At 38.3% G+C, this 27738-nt stretch overlaps 1 protein-coding gene across 4 annotated transcripts in view; it reads right to left on the bottom strand.

Annotated features, from left to right (window-relative positions):
- LOC149140382 (uncharacterized) overlaps positions 1 to 27738 on the bottom strand; it is a 241685-nt gene that overhangs the window by 168624 nt on the left and 45323 nt on the right. For all 4 annotated transcript variants that reach the window (XM_089449709.1, XM_089449710.1, XM_089449711.1 and 1 more), the window contains exons 2-3: positions 21272 to 21394; positions 21112 to 21173 (exon numbers count right to left, since the gene is read on the bottom strand). In XM_089449709.1, the coding sequence (XP_089305835.1) occupies positions 21112 to 21173; positions 21272 to 21376 (167 nt within the window). In that variant the 5' untranslated portion in view covers positions 21377 to 21394. The remainder of the gene's footprint in view (positions 1 to 21111; positions 21174 to 21271; positions 21395 to 27738) is intronic.

The following is a 27738-nucleotide window of genomic DNA, read 5'->3' as shown; positions in this document are numbered from 1 at the left end:
AAGGGCTTTCTCAAGTAAGCACGCACGCCAAAGCTTCAAAGACTAAAAAAAATAACCCTTCCTCTTTTCCAAAAATTACTAACCTTTTAAACTAGCTCACTTGGTCCAAAGTTACTTTATGAGAATAAAGGTCTTGGGTTCAAGTCTTTCTTTTTGTTGAGTTACTTTTTCAAAAAACACATGTAGCTTATGTTTTAAAATTACTTTATGTAAAAGTGTTATCACCCATTATAAAAAGTGACTCACTTATAATTCTAAAGTCTCTTTATCTTTTATTTAAGTATACAATTTAATGGGTAGATCATAAAGTACCATACTAAAAGTGACTTTCACTTATTTATAAAAGTGGGTCACATAATTTTTTTTTAAAGTGAACTAATTAGATTAAGTTTGGAAAGATGGGGGGAGGGTTTTAAATAACATTTTCATTCACTTCCTCACATTCACATACTTCGTCAGCATCTTCAACAATTTTTCTTCAAAAAGCCATAACTCCTTCATCCAGAAGTCATTTTTTTAATCGGCCTAATTCTTCGAGATCTTTCCATTGGAACACTTAGTTTCAACATCTACAGCTTCAGTTTCTGTTAAAATGGAAAATCCATGCAAAGTTATTCTTGATAGCACCAACTACTTCCAATGGTAGTCCTACATTGTGGATTTACTTAGAGGTAAAGGTCTTTATAGAATAGCCTCAGGCCAAGAATCTAAACCTAAAGATGAAGATAAAGCAGCCAAATGGGAAAATAGGCAAGATCAAGCACGTGGGTTGATAGGGATGTCTATTTCTCCAAACCTTAGATTCCATATCACAAAACTTGATACCCTTAATGAAGAAATGAAACAGCTCAATACAGTTTTTGGAATTAAAAATGAAATTAGAGCCCATCAACTCGAAAATGAGTTGCTTAAGTTGGACCCCAATAATTTTGTTTATATTGAAGATTTTTTATCCAAGTTCAAGACCCTTAGACTTCTCTTGGAAGATGTTAAGGTTAAGAAAGAAGATGGTAGCCTTATCTGTTCCATTCTTACTAAGTTGGGACCAGCCTACTCTGTCTTTGTTTCCACCTTCCATTCTACTACGAAAGCCTTTATTTCTCAAGGACAAGACTACAAGTCCCCCTCTTTTGATGTCTTTTGTGATTCTTTAATAAGAGAACAAGAAAAACTCTTACATCTTGGTCTTCTTAATCTTGGAAACTCTTCTAAGAAAGCCTTAGCCGCCCAGCAACAACCAAATTCAAAGAATCTTAAGAAGCGGTATCCTAAAAAGAATGGTCCTAAACCAAACAAGGGTCCTAAGCAATTTCAGTCTCAAAATGAAAAATCAATTCAACAAAATGATAAGGCAAATAAAAACAAAGGGAAGAAGACTGATAGACATCATAACTTTTGTAATCGAGATGACCACTTAGAATCCAAATGCTTTAAGAAGATGGAAGCCTTGGAAGCAACAATGAAGTAGCATAACATCCATTTGGAGCACTCTTCAACTTCAACTTCATCTTCAAGAATAGCACTTTCTACATGTGGTTGTCAAGCATCTCGGTCTAGTTATGCACTAAATGTATCTTCTTCTTCTCATTCTCGTGAGTGGCTCATTGATTCTGGAGCTTCTTATCACATGGCCAAAAACAAAGCCATGTTTTCTTCTTTAAATGATTGTAACACAAAAAATATATATGTTGGTGATGATAGATCTCTTAGTGTTGTAAGGACTAGAACTATTCATCTAGACAATGGTCAATTTAATGATGTATTATGTGTTCCAACCTTATCCTGCAACTTTCTATCTGTATATCAGATAACTCATTCAAGTGAAGGTAAAATCGTTGAATTTTCACCTCACGATGTTGTAATTAAGGACCTAAGAAATCCTAGACAGATTTTAGCTATTGGCATTGCGGATGATTCTACAAGGTTGTATAAGTTTAACAACTTTGGGTCATCAACTCTTCCCTCGGTATTTGTTGCTCATAATGATGAAGTGAGCAAACTTTGGCATAAGCGATTTGGTCACTTAAACTATTGCTCCCTTCAAAATCTATGTAAAGAAAATATGGTGACAGGTCTTCCTGTGGTATCTTGCAGAGATGGTGTTTGTTCCGGATGTGTACTCGGAAAACATCAATGTGATAGTTTTGAAAAACGTGCCCCTTGACACGCCTCAGCCCCTTTACAGCTTGGGCATAGTGATTTATGTGGTCCACTTCCAGTTGTTTCATTCTCTAGCTACAAGTATTTCTTAACTTTCATTGATGATTTTTCCAAACGCACTTGGGTATACTTCTTAAAACTCAAGTGTGAAGTATTTAACATGTTCTTGGCCTTTAAGGCCTTTATTGAGAAACAATCTGGACATCAAATTCTTAATCTAAGATCTGATAATGGCGGAGAATATGTTAACAACAAATTCATCAACTTTTGCACTAAGCATGGAATTCAAATGCAACATACCGTTCCATATACTCCACAACAAAATGGTGTAGTTGAAAGGAAGAATTGCACCTTAAAGGAAATGGCTAATTGTATGCTTCAATCTAAAGGGCTTAGTTTTAATTTTTGAAATTTGGGTAGAAGCAATTAACTGTGAAAATTACATAGTAAATCACACTCCTACTAAGGTTTTAAAGAATATCACTCCAAAAGAAGCATGGAGCTCAATTAAACCAAATGGAAGTCACTTTCGTGTTTTTGGAAGTGAAGCATGGGCCCATATTCCAGATGAGAAACATAAAGACCTTAGAACCTAAGAGTGAAAAATGTATTTTTGTTGGATATTCTAAATATGTCAAAAGACATAGACTTCTTTCACCTAAATGCAAAAATGTTATCATTAGAAAAGATGTAAATTTTGCTAAAAATATATCGGCCTACGAGCCTAGTTTGGCGGATGTGCCACCTCTCTCTATCCCTTCTACTTCTGAAAATATTTCTTCTTCAAATGATGACAATGAGGATGACAATCCTCCCCCACCTTCTCGAGATCCTCCTTCAGCGCCTCAATTTCCAAAATGGGTTCGCGCTACTTGGGATGCAGCAGGGGCTCTTGCAGGTGATCCTACAGATCAGCATTGCACACGTTCTTAGTTTGATATAGCCTCTTTTACTAGCTCAAGCTTCAGCAAATTATGATCCTAACACCTTTGCAGAAGCTTCAGGCCATCCAGATTGGGACGCAGCTATGAATGAAGAATATCAATCATTATTGGCAAATGATACAGAGAATTTTGTTCCTCTTCCAAAGGGACGAAAACTTGTTAGATGCAAATGGGTTTACAAAACCAAGTTTGGACCAGATGGAAAAGTTGATAAACATAAAGCTCGTCTTGTTGCTAAGGGTTTTTCACAAGTTGAAGGCATTGACTATACTGAAACTTTCTCCCCTGTTGCCAAAATGAACTCTATCCGCCTTGCTCTTTCCCTTATTGCCTCTTTCAAATGGGAAGTCCATCAGATAGATGTTAAATCTGCCTTCTTGCATGGGGACTTGCATGAAGAAATCTATATGGAACAACCTCCTGGCTTTATACAAACAGACTCCAACCTTGTATGTCGGCTTAAGAAATCCCTCTATGGTCTCAAGCAAGCCTCTCAGGCTTGGTATGCCAAATGGATAACTTTCTTTTATATACTAGCTTTTCTAGGTGTCATTCTGACAATATTGTCTACACCAAGAAAGTGGGTAAGTCTCTTATCATTCTTGTTCTTTATGTTGATGATCTTATCATTACTAATAGTGATCCCAACCTTATGAACCATGTGAAGTCCAGCCTTAAAAAGAAGTTTGAAATGACAGACTTAGGACACTTGCATTATTTTCTTGGTCTTCAAGTCTTGCAATACAAGGAAGGTATTTCCCTTTCCCATTCCAAGTATGCCTGTGATATTCTATGCCACTTTCACATGGAAGATTGTAAGCCAGCGCCTTTTTCCTTTTAGTCTGGAGCCAAACTTTCAGTCACTTGTACTTCCCCTGAAGTTGATGCTACCTTATACCATTAGCTTTTAGGAAAAAAATTGTATCTAACCCATACCCATCCTAACCTTTCCTTTGTTGTTGGCCTTATTGCTCGATTTATGCAAAACCCACATGAAAGTCATTGGAAAGCAGTTAAAAGAATACTTCGTTATGTTCAAGGTACAATTCAATTTGGGATTCATTACAGTGCAAAAGCATCTCCTCTATTGGTTGGTTTCACGGATTACAATTGGGTTGGTGACCCTGATGATCAGAAGTCTACTGCAGGTTATGTCTTCACTCTTGGTTCTGGACCTATTACATGGGTTTGCAAGAAACAAAGTGCCATTTCTCTTTCTTCAGCAGAAGCAGAGTATCGTGGCGTCGTAGAAGCTAGTAAGGAAGCCCTATGGCTTCGTCAGATCCTATCAGAGTTTGGCTTTCAGCAGCAGCATCCGACTACACTTTGGTGTGATAATCAAAGTGTCATTCAACTATGCAAAGATCTAGTCCAACATCAGCGCAGCAAACACATTGAAATACACATGCACTTCATCAGAAAGCTCATTAATGACCATGTTCTTGAAGTGCAACATTGTTCAACCGATGATCAAGTTGCAGACATCTTTACAAAGGCTCTCACAAAGGTGAAGTTTACTAAACTTCGATTTATGGTTGGGGTTCAGGAAGTTGTCACTAAAGAGGGATAGGCTCTAATGCTTCCTTCATTTTCCTATTGTGCCATATTTGTACATCCTTCAATCCTATCCCAAGTTGTTCTTAAGGGGGGATGTTAGGATATTTCGACACATATGAAATAATTAAGTATAACTTGGTCTAATGTAGAGTTAGGTAAAGTGTGTTTCTTTACTATGTACTTTTGTAACTTACAATCCGATGGTCACGATATGTTCTAGCATGAAGTGAACGGTTCATTCTCTCCTCAGTATTACCGACACTTGATCAGTGGCTTAACACCCGATTGGTCCATGATCTCTATTTAAAGAGCATGGAGGGTCATTTGTAGGGTGACCGTTCATGAGAGAAGCTTATGTAATTTTTCTTTCTTTTACATTAACAAAATTGCCTGAAGTGATCGTGTTGGCTCAGGTCGTGGAGTGTTTCAAGAGGGTTTTAACCACGTCAAAAATATTGGGGTATTGATCTGTGATCTGTTTGTGAGAGATATCCTTTGGTGTTTTATCTGAAGAACTTACCCTTTAAATTCCTGCAGAAAGTTACCTCTATTGTTTTGTGACAAATAAGCATGCCAATTGGTCCCAATGGTTGCATTTAGCCGAATGGTGGTACAATTCTACCTACCACACATCCACTAAAATGACTCCCTTCCAAGTCTTATACAATTATGAACCACCAAAAGGGAAAGAGTTTGCACTAGGTGATGTTAAGGTCCAAGTAGTAAAGAATTTGCTAGACGAAGAGCAAAAGATCAACAAAATATTAAAAGAAAATTTAGCAACAACTCGTAATAAAATGAAACAACAAGCAAACCAACATAAATTAGAAATTAAGTTCAAAGACGGTCATTACGTGCTTGTAAGACCAAAACATTACAAAAAATTATCCCTTAAACAACAAAGAAAAAATTGGGTCCAAAATTCTATGGGCATTTTCAAATCAACAAAAAAATTAACAAAGTAGCCTATGGTTTGGAGTTAACGGACAATTGTAGCAACCATAATGTCTTCCATGTGTCATGCCTCAAAAAGGTGATGGGACAAGCCCAACCAATTCAAATAGAAATTCCAAAGTTCGATGACAAAGGAAGAATTATTTTAGAACTAGAAAGTATTATAGCCACTAAGGAAAAAGTATTGTGTTCCAGAATCATCAAAGAATACCTAATCAAAAGGAAAAAACTTCTAGAAGGAGATCCATCATGGGAAACAGAAAATTTTCACCAACAAGACCCCTCACTACCCCTGATTTGAGGACAAAGCAATTTAAGGGAATGGCAATACTGTAAATAAAATATATAATAAATAACAATAACGAATTAGTTAATGAAGGATGCATACCCCCTCAGTTGTGACCATTCAATGCTATATAGCACGCCTTTTGAGTGGTATTGTAATCATTATTCATCATTTTTCTTATCAATCAATATATTTTCTATTACACAATAATTTTTTCGTCAATTATAAACAAGAATTGTTTATGCTACAACAAGCTGCCAATATTTTCAGGTTTTTCAATTTTTATTTACTCCATTCAAAAATATCTCCACATAAAGAGAGATTTGTATTTCCTTTTTTCAATCCCACCTTGCAAACACCATGGATTACCAAAAATATGGCCTCATAAACCACAAAGAGAAAACCCAATTAATGCCTCTATCAAGGTTATCTTATCTACTCTTCTTTTTTTCCATTTCTTTTTGAATCGATTATGGATCGTTTAATTATAAGAGTGATTCTTTGCCTAGTAATTCTATGAATATAAGATAAGGTAATTACATTAATGTCCACCAAATGACCAAAAAGTAGGTCAATGGAACTATTGAGTACAATGATGTCAATACAAACACAAGTACCAAAAGATCTATATAAAGAACACAAGATAAAGTAGAAACATAGTGTTTATATGCTAAAACATGAAAACCCCTTGAGTCCAAGTACAAGCAAACACAGAAAGGAGCCATGGACTAGGTCAAGATTTGTCTCTACTAACACTCGAGGTCAAATCAAGAAAACACTAGATGGTGCCCTGAGGGAGAGCTAGGGGGAGATTTAGACCTTCAATTGTGTTGCTACCGAGATGAAGGAACCCTCCATTGGTGCCTAGTTGACCTTGAATGCTTGTTGTTAAGAGATTTGGTTTAGCGAAGTCTCTAAGGTCTCTAGGAAGGGGGATGGTACCTCAAGTCTGCATTAATTTGAATTCTAAGACAATGTTGTTGCTAGTCTGTCTCTTGGTGCCCCTATCTGACGGAGGCATCAAAAAGAATATAATCCATTGGATGGGATCCAGTCTAGGTGGAGCCTACAGAATGTAAGCATTAAGTCTAAGGGCCTCCCACATGTAAATTGCTAGACATATTTGGTCTGAGTATCGAAAGAAACTCGATAGGCTCTCAATCCCCCTGAATACACAACGAAATCTCCCATAGATTTCATACTAAATGGGGCAATGAAAGAAGAAATGCTCCTTGGTTCTAATCACTCGGAGATGGCACAACAGGCAAATTCTAACTAATCAATCAATCTGGTAGTTAATCTCAAAATGTCGCACATGAGAGCCAACTCTAAATTAACCCAAGGGGATCCAAAGGGTGTGCATCCAATGGCGAAGCATGTAATGGGGCTGAAAAATGAGTCCATCTGTCATCACCATGAAGTGCTTAACATAGAGAGCCATCTTCAAACATAACCCACCCTGAGGATTTATCCAAGTGACTTGTACATATTTCCTTTAGATATCCTCTCAGACGATTTTATTCATCTCCTATTTGTTTGGTAAGAGGTGGTAGGGAGCACACAAGGAATATTTAAATGGAGGAAGTTGGTATATCCTCTATTTTAAAAAACGGTCGAGCCAGTCCAAGCCAACCCCCGGCCGGTTCAGCTCGGTGAAGAAAACAGTCCAGAGACCCAGTCGGTCACCGACTCCGCCGGTTCGGTAACAAGCTGGCCGGGTCAGCGGAGCCCATGAAAACTCGGCCAATTTAGCCAGTGACGTCGATGCACAGCCTATTTGGCTTTTTGGCGGGGGGAAATGGACCCCTCACTGCAATCTAATTTGATTTTAGGTATGTTTGAGGTCCATTTACCCCTCTCAATCCTATAAAAGCTATCCAACCCCCTCACATTTCCTCCAAACGATCTCATTGCATTTGTATGAGAATTTGTGAGGAGTTTGTGTTGTGTTGTGGAGTCTGTTTTTGGAGCAGCAGTGAGGAGCTTCTTGGGCAGCCATTGAAGTAGCATTGACGAGTTGGTTTGTTGGAGTAGCATTGAGGAGGCGGTTTATGCCTAGAGGTATTTTTTTTCCCCTTATAAAATATGTTTTTGCTTGTTTTTGTGCAAATCTGGAAATTGAAAAGAGTCTTTTTTGTAAAAGAAATGAACATTGAAGCAATGTTATTTTTTTTGTTTTCATTTTCAGATTTTTTCCTTTTATTTCCAAGTCCAAAAATGGCTCCGAGAGTGAAAGACGAGCAACATGCTGAAATGATTGATAATCAAATGCATTGCAAATTTTGTCATAGAAAAATTAATGAGGGTGGAGGGGGCATTCATAGGCTGAATCAACACTTGGTTGGTATTAGACGCCAAATAACTCCATGTGAAGCACCATTAGAACAAATTGGGGAGATTAAGAAGGAGTTGCTAGAAAATTTTGAGAAGTTTGAACAAGAAAAAGCTAGGAATAAAGTAATAGAGGCTGAAATTGGGAGGAAGAGGAGTATACAACAAATGATGGCTGCCAACCTTTCTCCTAGGACTTGCAGAAATGAAAATATGGGCTGACTTCTAATCGGAGAGAGAGAGAGATCGAATGAGGCGCAGGGCGAATAGCTAGGGTTTCAGGCTTTTGCAGAGTTTGTTCTCCATGGAAGGTCGCAAAGGAGGGAGCTCCACTCCCTCCTACAAGCAGATGTGGCCAGCAGGGGTAAGAAACCAATGGAATATGATAAAGGACCTTCAGAAGGAAGGAAAAGAAATAATGAAGAGGAACAAGAGGGTACTAAGTTGATGGAGAATAATAGCACTAATGAAAATGAGGAAGAAGACAAGGAACAGGGAACAAAAAACAAAGCACACATGGGACCTTGTAAACCCAAAGCTGCGACTACTCCCAAAGTCGTTTTAAATGATCCTGCTCTGCAAGCGCACAGGGACCACATGCAGACTTATGCTATCATTTGTAAATTCATGGGTATATGGCCTACTGAAAAAGCTTTACAACTGTGGATCAAATACCATTGGAAACCAAAACGAAGCATTGACCTACATCTTGGGTCAAAGGGTTTCTTCACTGTGGTATTTGCAAACATTGAAGATAAAGGCAGAGTGTTTGAAGGAGGGCCCTACTTTTATGCAGCAGAAGGCCTCTATATGCGACCATGGATTATGAATTTTGTGCCGGAGCGTGAGAATTTTACTTCAGTCCCGGTTTGGGTAAGACTCTACTCTCTACCTCTTGATTATTGGCAAACGAAATCCTTATCTTCCATAGGAAAAAAGTTAGGATGTTTTGTCAAAGCTTCTGAGGCCACTAAAAGGTGAAAGTATACTTCCTTTGCCAGAATATGTGTGGAGATGGATTTCTCTGGAGCTCTACTGGATGTGGTAATCTTAGAAGTATTTGATGAAGAATGGATGCAAACAGTAGATTATGAACATATTCCATTCAGATATCGCAAATGCCACGAGCATGGGCACCTATTTAGAGACTGCCCTCTCAGTAAAATAGAGAATAAGAGTAAACCTAACACAATGAAAGATTCTGAAAGCTTTCACAAAGTAGCACATAGAGGAAAAGGAAGCAAAAGAGGGCCAAAGATACAAAAGTCAGAAGGGCAGCAAGATAGTCAGAACAGGTTCCAAGTTCTCGAAGAGGAAGAAGGGATAACAAATGCAGATCAGGCAAAGGGAGGAGGTCCAGAGGAGGAGGGGAAAGAAGAAGACAGGGAACAAACACAAGATAATAATAAATAGAAAGAAACTATGTTGAGTGATGCAGAACAGGAGATGGACCATGAAATGACCCAAAGTGAGATGGAAATGGAGGACAATGAACTACAGGAGATTCTTGAGAAAGAGAACCTAGATCTAGAATGTTTCTTGAATCAAGGAACTCGGGAAGGGGTAGACTCGTTACCTCCAGAAGAGTTCAACAGAGTTCAGCAATTGTTTCTATGGAAAACCCAAACCAAAGGGCTGGAGAGGCAAAGAAACAATGAAAGGCAAGGCAACGAAGGTGTGAAAACGATGAAAAACACACCAAGATTAGCACCCATAAACCCAGGAAAGAAAAGAGGCAGGAAAAAGCAGAACGAATTATTGATGGAATGTGGAAAGCTAATGATAGACTCAGGTAAGATGAAAGACCTAACTAGCTACTCCTTTACGAATCTTTAATAATGAAGTTCACTTCTTGGAATATTAGGGGTCTAGGCAGCAAAAGAAAACAAAGAATAATTAGTAATAGAATGAAACAAGAAGCACCGGATGTGATCTTCATCCAAGAAACTAAATGTTCCATTCAAAAAATAAAAGAGATTCATAGCAAATGGCTCAATCAATTTGAGTTTCTGGAAGTCAAAGTAGAGAATACAACAAGAGGTATACTCACTCTTTGGAATCCTAAAAAAGTTGGTATTTTAGATGCTAAGGCATCTAGGGATTACCTATCAGTGGTCATGCAGCCTGTGGGAGATAAGGAAACCTACCTAGTCACGAATGTGTATGGTCCCCAAAGAATGGATGGCAAACTCAAGTTTCTAGATTCTCTGGAGGATCTCAGAGACAGACATTCAGACATTCAATGGATCTTGGGGGGTGATTTCAACATGATCAAATCACTTTCGAAAAAAAAAGAGGGAACCAGAGTTCTAAGTAAAGAATCTTTGACATTTCAAACTTTTATAGACAATATGAAGCTAGTGGACATTGTAACGAGTAACGGTATCTTTACTTGGAACAATAAAAGACGAGGAGAGTCTCAGGTGGCCTCAAAATTAGACAGATTCATAATCTCTGAGGACCTTATGCTCAATGGCAAAGAAATAGAAGCAAGAGTTCTCCCCTTTGGAGGCTCAGATCACTGGCCGGTTCAACTGGAGGTTCAGGGCATTGGTCCCCCAGGAACAGACCTTTTCAATTTGAGAACATCTGGCTTTCCAGCCCAAATTTCATCCGCAATATTGCCAAATGGTGGTCAGAAGATTTGAACATTCAGGGCACAAGAATGTTCCTTCTTCAGAAAAGACTAAAACACATCAAGCTCGGGCTCAAGGATTGGAACAAGAATGAATATGGCAATATTTTTGAGAAAAAGAAATCTGTGGAAGGTAAAATGCAGGAACTCAACCAAGCCCTTATCACGGATGGCTTTGATGTAGTTAGAAGTGATCAAGCCACCAAATATCATCAAGACTGGGAAAATTTATGTAAACAAGAGGAAATATTTTGGAGACAAAAATCTAGAGTTCAATGGCTAAAAGAAAGAGAGCGTAATACTAGATTTTTCCACAGATCCACCATGGTGAACAAAGCTCATAACAGAATTTCTTCTATCAAGGACGGGGTAGGTAATCTTCTCAATTCTCATGAAGAAATAGAAGCAGTTCTAGTTCAACACTTTCGAGGCATAGCAAAGGAAACCTGTTATGACAGAGAACACTCCATCAGGAACTTCACTAGACATATACCTAAGCTGGTGTCTAGAGAGGATAATTTCAACCTTAACAGGCCAGTGACTGAAGAGGAGGTTAGTGAGGTCCTCAAGGAAATGCAGAACGGTAAAGCGCCAGGCCCGGATGGTTTCAATGTAGACTTCTTTAAAGCTTGCTGGAATATTGTCAAACAGGATATTCTGAATGTAGTAGAAGATTCCAGGATGAATAGAACTATTTTGAAAGCGCTGAATACCTCCTTCATAGCCCTGATCCCTAAACAGGAGTCAGCTCTAACTCCTAATAAGTTTAGACCTATAGCTTTGTGCAATGTGGTTTACAAGATTATATCAAAAGTTGTTGCCAATAGACTCAAACCTCTTCTTCCTACCCTTGTTTTGGTGGAACAATCTGGATATGTGGAAGGAAGGCAAATCCTTAATAACATCATTCAAGCTCATGAGGTGGTGCACTCTCTGACTTGCAACAGGAAGGCTAGAATGATCATGCAATTAGACATAGCCAAGGCCTATGATAAGCTGAACTGGACCTATATCAGGAAAGTTCTTATTGCTTTTGGGTTTGATCACAACTGGGTAAGATGGGTCTTGGCCCTGGTTATTTCCTCCAGCTTTTCAATTCTGGTCAATGGTTCGCCCTCGGAGACTTTTACCCCTTCTAGAGGCCTCAGACAGGGTGACCCACTCTCTCCCTTTCTTTTCATCCTCATGATGGAACGACTGGGACGATCTATCAAGCATGCAAAAGAAGTTGGCAAGATCAAAGGTCTCCAACTTTCCAATAGTGGACAGGCCTTGACTCATCAACAATTTGTTGATGATACCATGTTACAGGGAATCCCCACAGTCAAAGAAGCTCTTGAGTATATAAACAAATCCTAAGTGACTTTGCCATGGCTTCAGGTATGGAAGTTAATCTCTCCAAATCTAAGATTTTTTTCTTCAATACTAATATTTCTATTCAGAGGAATATCTCTAGAATTCTGGACTTTCAAAGGGAAATTCTCCCCTCAAAATATTTGGGAGTGCCTCTAACTGCCAAACCATTTCACAAGAACATCTGGGAGCCAGTGACTAATAAATTGCAAGATAAAATCAGGAAATGGACCATGAGATCCTTAAAATTGGCCGGTGAGTTGGTGCTTACAAAGGTTGTTCTTCAATCAATCCCAGTCTTCATGCTATCAGCTCTCCCAGCTCCTAAAGGAGTCTTGCATCAATTCAGAACCATACAAAGAGACTTTCTCTGGGGCAAGGGGGAAGAAAGGAAGAAATGGGCCTTAGTAGCCTGGGAAAAACTCTGCAAACCTAAAAACCATGGGGGTCTTGGATTAGATGATCCTGAGATTCTAAGCAAGGTTTTAGGAGCAAAATTATGGTGGCGCTGGGTAAAAGAACCAGAGGCTCAGTGGGCTATAATTTGGAAAGAAAAATACGCTAGCGCATGGCAAAATAATGATCATATAAGGATGGATGGAAATATTAAAGGATCACACATTTGGAACAAGGCCTGGGAAAACAGGGTTTAGTCCAAGACAACAGCTTCTGGGAAATTAGAGAGGGAGACTTAGCTTTATTCTGGGAGGATAGATGGCAACAAGAACCTATTATGTTAAAAGAGGACTTGGAGGACCTCAAGGCAGAGGCAGATACTAAAGGGCTATCCAAGGTAAAAGACTTTTGGGATCAAACCAACAGTACAGGAAAATGGAGAACATGGAGGAACTTTGCATTCAGGGATGACAATCCCCTGAAAGCTAAAGCTGAAACACTAATGAAAGAGTTAAATCAAAGGAAAATTTTAGTGTCAGGGGGGCATGACCAGCTGAGATGGGGCAGCAACATTGAGGGCAACTTTAATCTTAAGGAAGCAAAACTCATTCTCCTTGAATTGAATTCCCTTGCTCCAGATAGGGTTTGGCAAAATCTATGGAGGCATCAAGGTTGGATGAAAATTAAACTCTTCATGTGGTTGGTTCAGCATAGAAAAATTTTGACCTGGGATAACATTCGGAAGAGGGGTGTCCTGGGGCCTTCCAGATGCCAGCTCTATGAAGTACAGGAGGAAACAATGGAACACCTTCTCAACAATTGCATTTTTACCTCCAGGTTGTGGGATTCCTTTGCTGACATTTTCCAACAGTCTGATAGAGACAAAGGAAGCATTATCAACACCCTAAACAACTGGAGAAGCAACTTCTCAAATTTGGAAGTTCTGGGATCAACTTGGGCTCTTACGCCAAGTTTTATTATTTGGAATGTTTGGAAAGAAAGGAACAATAGAATCTTCAAGAATGAAAAGAAGCCTTCCCTCTGCCTTTTTGAACAGATCTTAAAACAGCTTAAGGAGACAGTGGGTACTATTGTCAGAAATCTCCCTACGAATCCACCCTCTGTTACAGAATTGAGGATTCTCAGTCAGCTAGGGCTGCAGGGACTTATTCCTCAGGGCCTGGAAAGGAAGGTTTTAATTTTGGATTCTAAACTAGATTTTTGGCATCCTCCCCCTAAGGGTTTTTTGAAATTCAACATTGATGGTGCTTCAAAAGGCAACCTGGGAACTGCTGGTCATGGCGAGGTTTTAAGAGATGAAAATGGAAATATTCTTTTCATCTTCTATTGCCATTTAGGAAGAGCCACCAACAATATGGCGGAATTAATGGCTATGGAGCAATGTTTAGAGTTCTTGGTTCAAAGTAATCGCCATAATGTGATAGTCGAAGCTGATTCTGAGTTAATCATTAACTCGGTCAAGAGAATCAGCTGGGGTACAAAGCCGGAAAAAGCCTCAAGAAATTGGAGGCTGATCCAGGTCTTTCAACGGATTCACAATCATCTCCAAAGCCTTCGAACAGTCAGCTTTAAACATGTGCAAAGAAAGGCCAATAAATTGGCGGATCTCCTGGCCAATCAAGGAGTTATCTGCAAAGAAAATAGGGTTGCGATGAATTGGCTTGAGCTACCTCAAAATAGATTAAAAGCGAATTGCCACGACCAAGCAGATGAGGATAGGATGGTGTTTCGGCACAAAGCCATGGAGGCAAGGTTCAGATGACTCAGCAGCTTTATGATTAAAGGTAGGTTCACAGTCGAATCCTTAACAGGTTGCAAGAATTGGTCAGCTTTCACAATCCGGGCCAATACTTTAAAATCGGCTCCAAGAGGTAGCAGATCGGGCGATTCAATTTTTTGGAGGACAGGCAGGATGGCGGGTGCTTCATCTCACAAAAAGTCAAGTAGAGAAGGTGCAGCAAACCGCCGGAAAACGGGAACTCTCGGCGGCCTCGAAACCATGAGTTTTTCTTCTTTTTTCGAAATACCGCGTCCAAGGTGGTTTCTCGGTGATCGCACACCTTGCAAGCGGGAAGTGGTTTTTCCTTTTTGGGTGCGATTCCATTCAGTGAACTCCACGTGGCAGTGGGGTCGGATGGAATACCGCCCTCATCGCACGCTATTGTTCAACGATGTTGACCGGTGCGATATGGACCTCAACCGTTGGATCTCGCAAGGCGGATCTACGGTTGGGATTGATCGAGTATGTTGGGTAAATGTCGTGCTTCTTCGCCCAGCAATATCGTCCATAGCCACAGGATCGGGCGAGAAGATTCGACGGTTAAGATTAAATATGCAAGCTGGGAAAATGGCGGCAGGCGTCAGTGTTTAGTACTATCAGCGGGATGTAACTTGTTCTTGGCGGGAAGAGCCTTTCCTTTTCGTACCAAAGATTCGCAAGTTTTCAGTTAAGCGGACATGATTTCTTTTTTGAACAGCACATTAGTTCCGCTTCGGGTCCATCTCTTGATTCTTGCTTGCAAGTTTCTACATGTATTTCTTTTGCAGTTTTAGATAGTGTGAGGTTTTCACCTTGGTCCAGTTTACCGAGGAATATTGTAATTTATGTAATTTATTACAAATTAATGAAATAGAAGGTCCGACTCTTGCTTTAGCCAAAAAAAAAACAAATGATGGCTACCAACCCTAATTTTGATTATGAGGATTCTTCATCTATCTCTTGCACTGATGCATCCTTTCGCTGTGTTCCTCCCTCTTTGGGGTCTATCCAAGAAAAGGGTAACGGTAAAATGAAAAATAGGGGTGATATCAAAAGTTATTTCACACCCTCCTCTCCATCAGATGCACATGGTCTTCAAGCTAGTAGATGTCATATCCAGCCCACTTTAGATGACCATTGGAAGAAAGAATTGAGAGAGGTTTCCTGTGATTACATAGCTAGATGGTGGTCTGATTCTGATATCCCCTTCAATGATTCTCGTTCACCATATTATGAACCTATGTTTGATGCCATACTTGCTGTTGAAAGGCTTCAAAGGCCCTACTTTGCATGAGTTAAGGGGATCTCTTTTGCAAAAAGAAATTTCCTCCATTGATGAATATTTGAAAGATTTCAAAAGCTCATGGGAAAAAACAGGATGTACCATCATGTCAGATGGATGGACTGATCAAAGGAACCGTACCATCATAAACTTTCTTATCTTTTGCCCACAGGGAACCATGTTTCTAAAATCAATTGATGCATCTAATAGGGTGAAAGATGCACACTTGTTGTTTTAGCTTTTGCATGAGGTTGTTGAAGAGGTGGGGGTGGCTAATGTTGTTCAAATCATCACAGATAATGCCTCTAAGTATGTTCTTGTTGGTAAGAGGAAAAACACAAAACCATCTTTTGAACCCCCTGTGTTGCACATTGCATAGACCTCATGCTTGAGGATATTGGCAAAATAGATTGGGTCAAGAACATTGTAGAGCATGCCAAAAGCACAACAAAATATATCTACAATCACTCATGGATTTTGAGCCTAATAAGGAAACACGCAGGGGCAGGGATATTATTAGGCCTGTCATCACTAGATTTGCAACCCATTTTTTGACATTGCAATCTATGATTTCCCAACATAGAAATTTGCAAAGGGTGTTTTCCAATGATGAATGGAATGAATGCCAATGGTCTCGCAAACAGGGTGGCAAAGATGTGAAAAAGAAAGTTAATGAAGAAATATTTTGGAAAAAGGCAACAGAGATTGTGAAGGTTGTTGAGCCACTAGTTAAGGTGTTGCGGTTGGTGGATGGGGAAAGATTGGCTACGGGCTTCATTTATGAGGCTATGGATCAAGCAAAGGAGAAAATAAAGGTAGTATACAAGGATAGAGTGGCTAAGTATGGGCCCATTTGGGCAATCATTGATGAAATATGGAACAATCAATTCCATCACCCTATACATGCAGTTGGGTATTTTCTGAACCCAAGGTATCATTATAAAGCTCTGGAGATAGATGCTTTGACTGGGGAGGTTAGAGATGGATTGATTGACTGCATTGACCGCATGATCCCTAAGGAGAGTGATCAGCTGGAGATACACCGACAGATCACTTGTTTCAGCAAAGCCACAGGTACCTTTGGCAAGAACCTAGCAAAGATTGCAAGGGAAGCAGATGAGCCAAGTAAACAAAAATTTCAATTTTCAAATTCTTATTTTGTTAAATTGTTTATAATTTGAAAGTTAGATATAATTTGTTGAGCTAACTCATTACACTACTATGTTTTTTTTGCAGCACAAAGGTGAGAGGATTTTGGTAGCCATTGTCCTCAATTGCAGAAGTTTGCAATCTGTATTTTGAGTCAAACTTGCAGTGCTACTGGATGTGAGTGCAATTGCTCTGTTTTTGAGAGGATTCACACAAAGAAGAGAAACCATTTGGAACAAACACGGTTAAATGATCTAGTCTATGTCCAATACAACCTCCGATTAAGACGCAACCAATTGCTGAACAAAAGACCTGATATGGATCCCATTGTGTTGGAAGATATTGATCGAACATCAGATTGGGTAGTGGAGAGTCATCCAGTAGAGTTTGATTCTGATAAGGATATTAGTCATGATTTGGATTTACATATGGAGGCATTAGTTGAACATAATGTTCAGTTGAATGCAGATCCACTTGTACCAGGCATAGCCCCGAGTCCTCTAGTTGTAGGCACTTCCTCTACTAAGCCATGACAGAAGCGCATATCTTGTCTATCTCAGCATGCAGTTGTTGCGCCTGCTAGTGCTACTACTTCTACAGTTGCAGTTGGAAATGGTGATGAGGAGGAGGAGGAGGAGGAGCCATGGGTTTCCCTGTCTTACTCTGATTCAGAGTCTAAGCCAGATGATGTTGGCTTCTCTAGCAGTAGCCAGTAGTACTGGTGACTAGAGATGTTTTACAGTTTACTTTTGTTGTAGAGGCCATTTAGAGCCTCCTTGGTTATGTGTTTTTGTTTTGATCTCTAGATCATGTATGTATTGGATAGTGCACTGGGTGCCATATAATGGATATATTCATGAGCCTACTTTGATCATATGTTGTCTTCTCTGTATATTTAATCCTTTGTGTTTGTAAACATGAATGAATATCTTTAAAATTATGTTTTTTCATAAATACATAAAAAATATTTGATGTATTTTTACAACGACTAAGTCATTGAAATCAAACCAGTGGAGTCGATACCGAGTCGGAATCGGTGTTGGAGTCGACCCTCGATCGTTTCCGAACCCGAGTCTGTTTTTTAAAACATTGGGTACATCACAATAACAACCAACACAAGGAGATCCAAGGCTCTAATGTATCAACATCGAGATTGAGCTGAAGGACTAGCTACTACAATGTAATCTGATGAAAAATAGGCCAAGTGTGGATATCGGTCATGCCTCTTTACTAGATCAACAAAGCTCTAAATACGGTGTAAAAGCGAGATCAGCCAAACATTGTCTCAAGTTGAAAGGGCCAAAAAAATTCTCAAATTAAAAAAGGCAAGCTCCAAACTCTAAGAATGATGGGTTGAGAAATTGTCTTCTTACACCAAATGATGCGGTGAAGAAGGATGATATGTACTCTCTCTACTAACGACAAATCAAAGTCTACAAACCAAGTCCCCAAACCTCATAACCAGGAAGAATTATGGGCTAGACAAAAGAGTCCATGAGTTACATATTTGTTGATATGTCCTAAAAATGATTCCAAAAATAATGCCTCTCAAGAAGGGCCAACGGCCCCATAGCCCTTGTTGATTAAAGGTTGAAGTGCATGTCGCACACTAAAACGAGGTCCTGAGAATAGTTACCCTCAAATAAGCATATGAATTGGTGATCCTAATCTCCTCTATGTTGAAAAAGTAATGGTGATTAGAGATCTTCTTCAACACATTGAAGATCACAACCTTGGTTTTACCCAAGTTGATCGTCAACTAATAAATATCATAGAAAGGGTCAAGGCATCCATTTGTCACTATAATCTATCTAGGGATGAGGCTAGAAGGACCACATCATCCACAAACATTAAGATAGAAATCAAGACATGGTGTAGAAGGCAACCAGAATTGTCTTGGGTGTGCTCATCTAGGGATGACTTCAACTCGTCAATATAGAATACAAAAAATGAGGGGGCAAAGGGAAACCTTGTTTTGCCCCAACAGTACTTTGAATTTAAAAGCCTGTTTGTTGTGCATAGATGACCAAGGACTGAATCTTATAAATGCATGATGGCCGATAGAAGGGTCTCTGGAATAAAGCCTCACTAGGGACAGAGTCAAAAGCTTTCTGAAAGTATTCAAAACAACAATCAAAGAGAAATGTTGAGCTTCCTCAATGATGGCCCTAAGTGTAAAGAATGTGAAGACTGGACCACTAATCTAGTGTTTCTACTAGTAAATAACTTTTGACCACAAGTCAACAAAATATCCACTCTTGTACCATTTGAAGTGGATTTGGTAGTTCACTTCATGACGGAATCACGGATACAAAGTGACTTCAAATATCCTTTTTAAATAATAATTATATATTATATTCAAATATATATAACATTGATGATTTTGATTAAGTACAATACACACACACACACGTAGTGGGTGATATGTTGAGTACTTCACATTGCGGAAAGGGCACAACTTATAATTATTATGCATTAATGATTTCACAATAATTGTCCTTACTATTACGTGAATATTATTTAACACAATGATTACTAAATTATAACCATAGTTGTAACATACCTTAGGTATATTACAGTATCATAGGATTCCATCGAAACATATTCATCTTAAAAAACACATTGTGGTTAAAACATGTAAATTTTCTACAATTCTTTAAAGTTTAAACTTTACTGTTGCTAATTTCCAACTTTAGTGCATGGCTAGTAGTTACGTTACAACTTACAATTCAGTGCATGTAAATACTTTGAAGACTTTGTAAGAGTTCATGTTAGGATTTGAACCCATATATGTTGCAGAAATACTGCCTTGCTTTACGATTTTTCTAATATGCTCTCTTATCCAAGGAAGTTCTTCTCCAGGGATGTTATTTTACTGTAGAATCCTGAAACATATTTGGTTTATTTCTACACTGTTAGTACAATGCGATATCCCAAGAAGGGATTCCAACAACAACCTCCTTGAGCATGGGCATGGCACTATTGGGAGGTAAAAGGGATCTGATTCGATTTTCTGATTTCCTTCCTGATTAAGCATTGATGGTGTATAACACCCCTGAACACCACAAATGTTGTGACACAGTCATGAGAAGTAACATAAATGAGGAAACATTGTATATATTCTTTAAAAAAGGGTAATTGAATGTCTATTTATGACAATGATATAAGAATGTTTCCTTTCACTAGGATTCTACCCAAGATGTTCAATTCCATAAAATGATAAATTAGAGGGTGCTGACGATGAATGCTAAGCAAGTAGATGATCTAGTGATGGATTAATGATGATAAGGAAATGTATGCACAAGTTCTATATGGTTACAACTAAAGTGTCATGTTTCCAGGACAATTAAATGTCTATTTAAGATAACGATATTAGAATGTTGTTTTTCACTGGGATTTTACCCAAGATGTTCAAATTGTAAATGAAATATTAAAGAGGCTGCTGAGGATGAGTGTTAAGCAACAAGAAGATCTATGGATGGATTAATGATGACAAGGAAATGTATGCCCAGGTTCTATATAGTTACAACTTAAGTGTCATGTTTCCGGGAATTTGCCTGTGGCTTTTAGGAATCAAATGAGCCACATGGCATAACCGTTCCAGTGCTCATATTACCCTTTATTTTCAATTTCTGAAATCTGATTTTATATTCCATACTTTCTCCATGCATAAGATAGACCCCTCTTTTCTAAGCAACAATGTTGTTCCCATAATTTTTCGTGCCAAATTGTCTCAAGGTTTCGTTTGTGTTGTCCAATTCTATAAAGTGTCCTTATATTTTGTGTAGAAATAGTATTAGTCAAAAAAGCAGTATAATGATTTGGAATTGACTTCCCAAAATTGAATGAAAGCTTATGACCCTAAAGGCATAGATAATCCCACTTCTAAGACCACAATCCCAGAAAAGATGGTCATTCGGCAGACAAACTTTTACTGAGGTATCGTACATTTCAAGTTGTATCAGGAAGACTTTATTGGTGAAATGCAATTTTACATTATCTGCCTCATTTTCCTTAAATTCACTTATCATATCCATATTAAAACGAGCATAAATAGATCATTTATCTGATTGGAAATAAAGCTTAAACATAAAGGAAATAAAAAACAATATGGTTAGAAACATTCTGCCACATAGTCTTTACAGGATCTCATTGGAGTCTAAATCTAGTAAAATTAATAAATGGAATACGTTAATTTGGAAAACGAAATTGAAAGAGCAATAGTTATGGGGAATGGAAACTTAACTGTTACAACGGTAACAGAATACTAAAGAGAAAGCCTACCTTGATATGACTTGGTATGGTAAGGAATGCTCCTTCCCACTATTTTTCATATGCTGGCATATCTGCAAGCAATTTTACCAGACAACAAATCACCAGATAAATGCATAACTTAATAGCACAATGGCAAGGTACATTTCTGAGCAAATTAAGTCCAACTCACCACAAAGAGTTTTGTTGCCAATTTGACAGGTTCATCTTTTGATTCCAGAATTAATTTCTGAAGGAATTTGGCAGCTTCTACTTCCACATGAGGAGATAATGCCATTTTGTAAACAAGAATAACCTGCAAAACATATTATAAATTGATTTAGAAAAATATTACCCGTTAGATAATCTGAAGAGACAAAACATACGCAGGCAAACAGGATTCCTTTTCAGATCCCAAGGGTTAGCTATATTGGTTTAAACCATCCACCAAAGGCACGTTGCAAACAGAGAGGCCATAGGTCATATGTTAAAATCACATTAAGTCCCTCAGGGTTACCAACCGCTATTGAGGCTGACAGTTGAGCCACCCTCTATCTAAATATTCCAGGGATGAAGGGGGGAGCACGTGAGGTTTTCCTTGTTAAAAACTTATAGCAATCTTTTTCACTCCCTGGTCAACTAATTGTATCTAGTCGGTGTTCATTTGTTTCCACAAATAGATAAGCACATCAGATATATGCATTGATCACAGGTTATCCATTAAACCACTTCCATCAGAAGCTGGTCAGAACATTAGAAATACTATCTTAGAATGCAGAATTTTCACAGTTCGAATTCATGTTGGAGACAAAATTTCTAGAAAAACTGTGTGAAGAAACTGAAATGTCCAACGTTTCAGGTAAACACTCCACCAAACTTCTCAGACAATAGAAAATTTATGGTCAAGAGAGAGCAAGATCATGTTGGAGAAAATTTCCAGAAAAAATGTGGAGAAACTGGAATGTCCAATATTTCGTGTGAACACTTCACCCATCTTCAGGGATCTCGCTCTCTCTTCACGATGAATTTTCAAGCTTACAGTCCCTGAAGATGGGTGAAGTGTTCACCCGAAACATCAGACATTGCAGTTTCTCCACACAGTTTTTCCAGAAATTGTCTCCAACATTAAGCATACTATCCATCCGTATAAAAAAATTCTTGATCTTTGGGTTATGAAAAAGCATGGATAACATGGATGTTGAATGATACCCAAAAAAATGTATACATATTACATGATACTATATGTAGAGGGCCATCTTAAAAGGCTTGGCTAGGGAAATACAAGGTATCTGAATGAACATATTGTAGTTCTCCTTCATTGACTGATTTGCTTCTCGCAGAAATGCCAAATGGAGAGTAGGGGCATTGAAATAGACATGAGCGGGTGGTAAGTAGTCAAAAGTGTCTTAATGATGTCCATCGGACCGTCTTCTAGCAGTTGAGACTGATCATCGCCATGTTAACAACCTAGGTTCAAACCCTAGCAAGCATAGAACCCTAGATTATCAGTTTAGCCATGTCTGGTGGGATTCATATGAAGCATTAATTCAATAAAAAACTTAATTTTTTAAGTGTCTCAATGGTGTTAGGTATGGTATATATTTTGATGCTTCAACCTTGTATAAGATAAGATAAGATAAGATAATTTTACTAATGTCCCACAAGTGACCACAAAAGTAGGTCAGTGAGACTAAAGAGTACAACTAGTGTGAATACAATGTGGGAGTGCAAGTGCATCTTCTAGAAAATACTGAAAATAATAAAAAGAAAGAAACCTCCATAAAAATATCATCAAAACATATCTATAAAACAGTGACACAAGGATGGTGATACAAAACGCTAAGTGAGTCTCCTAAGTTTGGCGCTTGAGGGCATGGTGGAGATAGTGAACATTGGCTCACTGTCGAAATCCCTTGGAACCCTCGAAGAGATCAATTGTATGACCCCGGGGGGGAGATGTATGAGCAAGCAATACTCCTAGCATCCAAGGTCAGAAGAAGGAAACTCTAAATGGATCTATGGTTGCTCCTTTGGACTTGGAAGGTAGTCCGACAAGTGCGCGGTGCTCTATTCTAGAGTCGTCTAGACTCTAGAGTTGATCTCTCTGATGCTCTGGGAATGTGTGGCCTAATGTACGGACCATCACCCTCATTGTCGAAATCCCTTGGAACCCTCAAAGAGATCAATTGTATGACACCGAGGGGTAGATGTATGAGCAATCAATACTCCTAGCATCCAAGGTCAAAAGAAGGAAACTCTGAATGGATCTATGGTTGATCCTTTGGACTTCGAAGGTAGTCCGACAGGTGCGTCGTGCTCTATTCTAGAGTCGTCTAGAGTTGATCTCTCTGATGCTCTAGGAATGTGTGGCCTAATGTACGGACCATCACCTCCAAATTGATGTCGATGAGATCAGGTGTACCCCCAAAGGGAGAGGTTAAGGACAAACCTGAGGCCTCACCATCCTATTGGATGGTGCATTCTGGGAATCCGTCTGTCATTTATTGCTCCATTATGAGAAATCAATAAGTATGAGGTAATCGAGCTAGTCTTCCCAAAGCAAGATATAGCATGCAAGAGCTAAGATTTGTGGCTGAAAATCTCCCTAATGAAGAGGGCTAAGCATCTTTGGTCATGGTATCAAAAGAAAGTAGAGAGGGAGCCTCTCGAATCCCTATATGGATAGTGATAATTTCCACGGATCTCATAGTATAGGGGACACTGAAAGATGAGCGCATCTTCGTCTCTGACTCCTAAAGGTGGCACACCTGGTAGATCCTATGAGATCATGGTATATGGTGATCTATCTCTATCCGAAGTTGATGGGAGCTGACCGAGAGTTGTCCCAAAGGGCTCCAAAGTGAGTACATAGAACGTTTACGCAGATATGGGGGGCTGACAATCATGCCACCATGTAGCTACAGGAAGTGCTATAAGTAGAAGGACATCTTCGAGCTCAAGCCCATCGATGCAGAGGTCCAAGTGACTTAAATGCATAATCTATAGATATCCTCTCTGATAGCCTAGTTTATTGCATGTCTAGTCGGTAACAGATGGCATGACATAGTAAAGGAGAATCTGAATAGAGGAAGGCGCTCTAGAAAGGAAGTGATCGACTAAAGACGCCAAGATGCCTCTGCTAACCAACCTCATGTCCGGCTTGAAGAAGGATCTGACGTGAAAGCCTCCGAGGAGCAATGTGTAAGACAGGGATACCTCTCTCTCCTAGTGGCAGAGTCTCCAAGAGATCGAACTCTATGGAGAAATGAAACCAAGCATAAAATGACCTCGAGGTGGAAAGGGTGGACTTCAAAAAAGATTTCCAGGTATTCTTTTTGAGACTTGGAGCTTGTCTGACTATTGAAGGGAATGAAGTAAAACAATTAAAATTTAAAGAAAATAACAAGACAAGGCTCTAATAGGAATATCTGTTGCAAAAAAATAATTGGATAGTTTCAGGGACAATCCAAATTTGCAGTTGAAATGAATTGATGACATAACAGGTTCTGGAATTAAAATGTTCAAGATTTCTTGAATGGATATTCCAAATGCATATTTCAAACAGCGATGACCAAGACATAGTTTAAGATTGCCTTAAGCTTGATCATAAAAGGACACAACCTTGATTTATGTAAAGGTATTCCTCAGTCATCTGACAAACTAACATAGAATCTGACATTATGACAAATGTTGGACAACAGTGAAGAGAAAAAAGACTCGACAAAATCATTAATAAAAATTTGGAGAAGAAATCATGAATATAATTGAAACCTGAGAGGATAAGCATTCTAAAAGGGAAAAGAATGATTTGCTACAGAAAATTTAATTTTTTTAATCCTTCTTCTCATTCTTTGTACGATGAATGAAAAACAAAAATAGAAAACTTTTTCCAACTCCTGTTTAAGAGATAATTTAATAAATGTCCACAAATGATCAAAACAAAAGTAGGTCAATGAGGCTCAAAAGTAAAATCCAATTGTGACAAACTATGGGTATACCAAAGAAACTCCTAGAAGCCAAAAGATGAAGTATAAAATAAAATACATTAAAACATTAAATAAAATAACCAAAGGCATAAGCATAGATACAATATCTCAAAGGATACGCATCATCATAAGAAGGCGCAAAACAAGAGGTGGAAGAGGAAGCTTGAGTAACCACATCATAAAATAGGAGGAAGATGAAGTTGTGCTTATCATACCATCAGCCATGAAGAAGGAGCAAATACACTGCCTCAGGCTATCCACAGGGAAGAGTCCAGAACTGGGAGGACCCAATTAGGTAACCTTGGGAGGGAGTCAATAATGATCACCTAAGACTCTCCTAGCACTCACAGCCACCAAAAAGAACATGAAGCCAAAACATCAATCTCTCAAAAGGGATGAGCATGTAATCTAAGTTACCAGGATACGGATACGGATACGGATCCGGATCCGGATACGGATACGGATACGGATCCGTTGGATTTTTGAAAAGCCAGGATCCGGATACGGCGAGGATACGGCGAGTACAAAAATATATAATAATATTTTTTAAAATTTTAAAAAATACATTTGATGTTTAAAATCAAAACCATTCATGAATCACAACATTAGAACTAAAATAATTAGACAATTTATGAATCTGAACACTAAAATGATGCATCTTGCCTCATACAAAGATGATAGTAGTAAAAACAAAATGAATGTTTCATCAATGATCACTTTATTAATATGATAATATAGAGTAGGTGTGTCTACATATCATGAAATAAAATTAAAAAAATATAAAATTCTAAATTATTATTTTATAATAAATAATTTTAAAATTTAAATTTAAATAAATAACTAATTAAATTATTAATATTATATATATACATAATTTAAAATTTTAAAAACTTATAAACATATAAATATTAATAAAAAAAAACAATACACATATTAAATAATTGATATAAAATTTAAATTATAATTATTAAAATAAAATTATAAACATAAACATAAAATATTTTGTTCCGTTTTTTAATTTTCATTTATACCTTACACATTATATTAATATGGTTTACGGCCCACGGGCCTACCATATTTATTTTTTATTTATAAAAAAAAAAATTAATATTTAACCAATAACCATATTTAATTTTTATTTATAAAAAAAATATTTTAATTTTTAAGTTTTAACCATATCATATATGATAATCATATAACGTATATGGTATATCATTATATGTTATAACTTATAAAAATTAAAAAAAATTAAAATAAACACAAAATAAAACCGAAACCTACAGCCCACATGCAAATCTACTCCACTCACGGCGCCCACGACTGCAACGACTTCGACTCACGGTGCCCACGACTGCAACAGTGCAACGACTGCAACTCTGCTCGACCCACGACGCCCGCGCTTGCTCTTTTGCTCGACATGAACATTTGGTTAATTGATCGTACGGATCCCACAGTATCTGTATCCGTACCCGTTTCGGATTCGGGGATCCGAGGTTTCGCCACTTGCCCCCCGCGGATCCGGTAACGTAGCATGTAATTGAACTATGTTGAGAATGGGAACTCTTCAAAAGCTCCATGGACGTAGCCTTGCCAATCAAAAATCGAAAAAGGTGTATGCTCTAACTAATATGGTTTTGGATGTGTCCCTGGTCTCTAGTTGTCACTTGTTAGCACATAGGATAGAAGGGAAAACCAAGTGATACATCTAGTGGGGTCTGTCTTAGGAGGTCCCTGTTACCCGCCAAAAGAGGGTAGCTAACCCATGAGAGAACTTTTCTACTCATTTAACAGTGATCCAACCAGCAGCCCTATAATGGTCTTCTAATAGCTTTATGCCAACGCTCTCCACATATTGCTCTAGTCAGTGCTCTCTCCCATCTAGCATTCTTCTTGAAGGAAGGTAGGTCATCTATCAACAAGTACTTTAAACATTTTAGCAATCATGTGCTTTCATTTAATGTTAAGGGAATATTTGCATGAATTGCAGGGAAAACTAGATGGTTAACTACTCTTGATTGTATCCTTTTCCCATACTTCTCTTGCGAGGTTAGCCTTTGATCCTAGTCCAATGGGACCTCCTCTAAGGCCTTATGGTTTAGGAAGGGCACTAATAGGGGGCATTGATTGAGCAAGCATTTCATTGGTAACCCATACTTAAAAATTTCCATCCTTCCCTATTTTTCATCTTTGTTCTTCGGGATAATTATCATTGGTCATTGGGTTTGGCACCCTATATCCACATCCCTAAGTCAAAGCCTAGAAACTTGGCCCCAAATGTTGATGCAGCTAAAAGAACAATAAAGTGAATAAAGCACATTACATTTTTAAAATATATTTTGCTATATTCTCTAATCATCTCCATATTGCATGTCAGAAGAGGTATAGAGATTTTTATCCAAGTGGATAGTGTTATCTACACTGCTAAAATTTTCGAACTATCTATTTTTACGATACATTTTGCTATGTTCTCTAATCATTTACATATTGTGTGTCTTTTTGTACTAGGTAGAATCTATAAATCTGAGCAATATTTTTAGGGTATAGATTAACCCCCTGATTATTCCAAATTTTTGTTTGGAACCCAAGTACTTCCTAGCATTTCGTTTCATGGTGAGGTCGTATGGAAAAGATTGACAATAGACAATGCTCCAATGGCCCCAACCTTTTTTGTTGT

This window comes from Pinus tabuliformis, chromosome X (genome assembly GCF_031772625.1).
Source record: "Pinus tabuliformis cultivar Carrire ecotype Pingquan chromosome X, CPIR1, whole genome shotgun sequence".
Taxonomy (NCBI): Eukaryota; Viridiplantae; Streptophyta; class Pinopsida; order Pinales; family Pinaceae; genus Pinus; species Pinus tabuliformis.
This window is presented reverse-complemented; position numbering and strand designations above follow the sequence as displayed.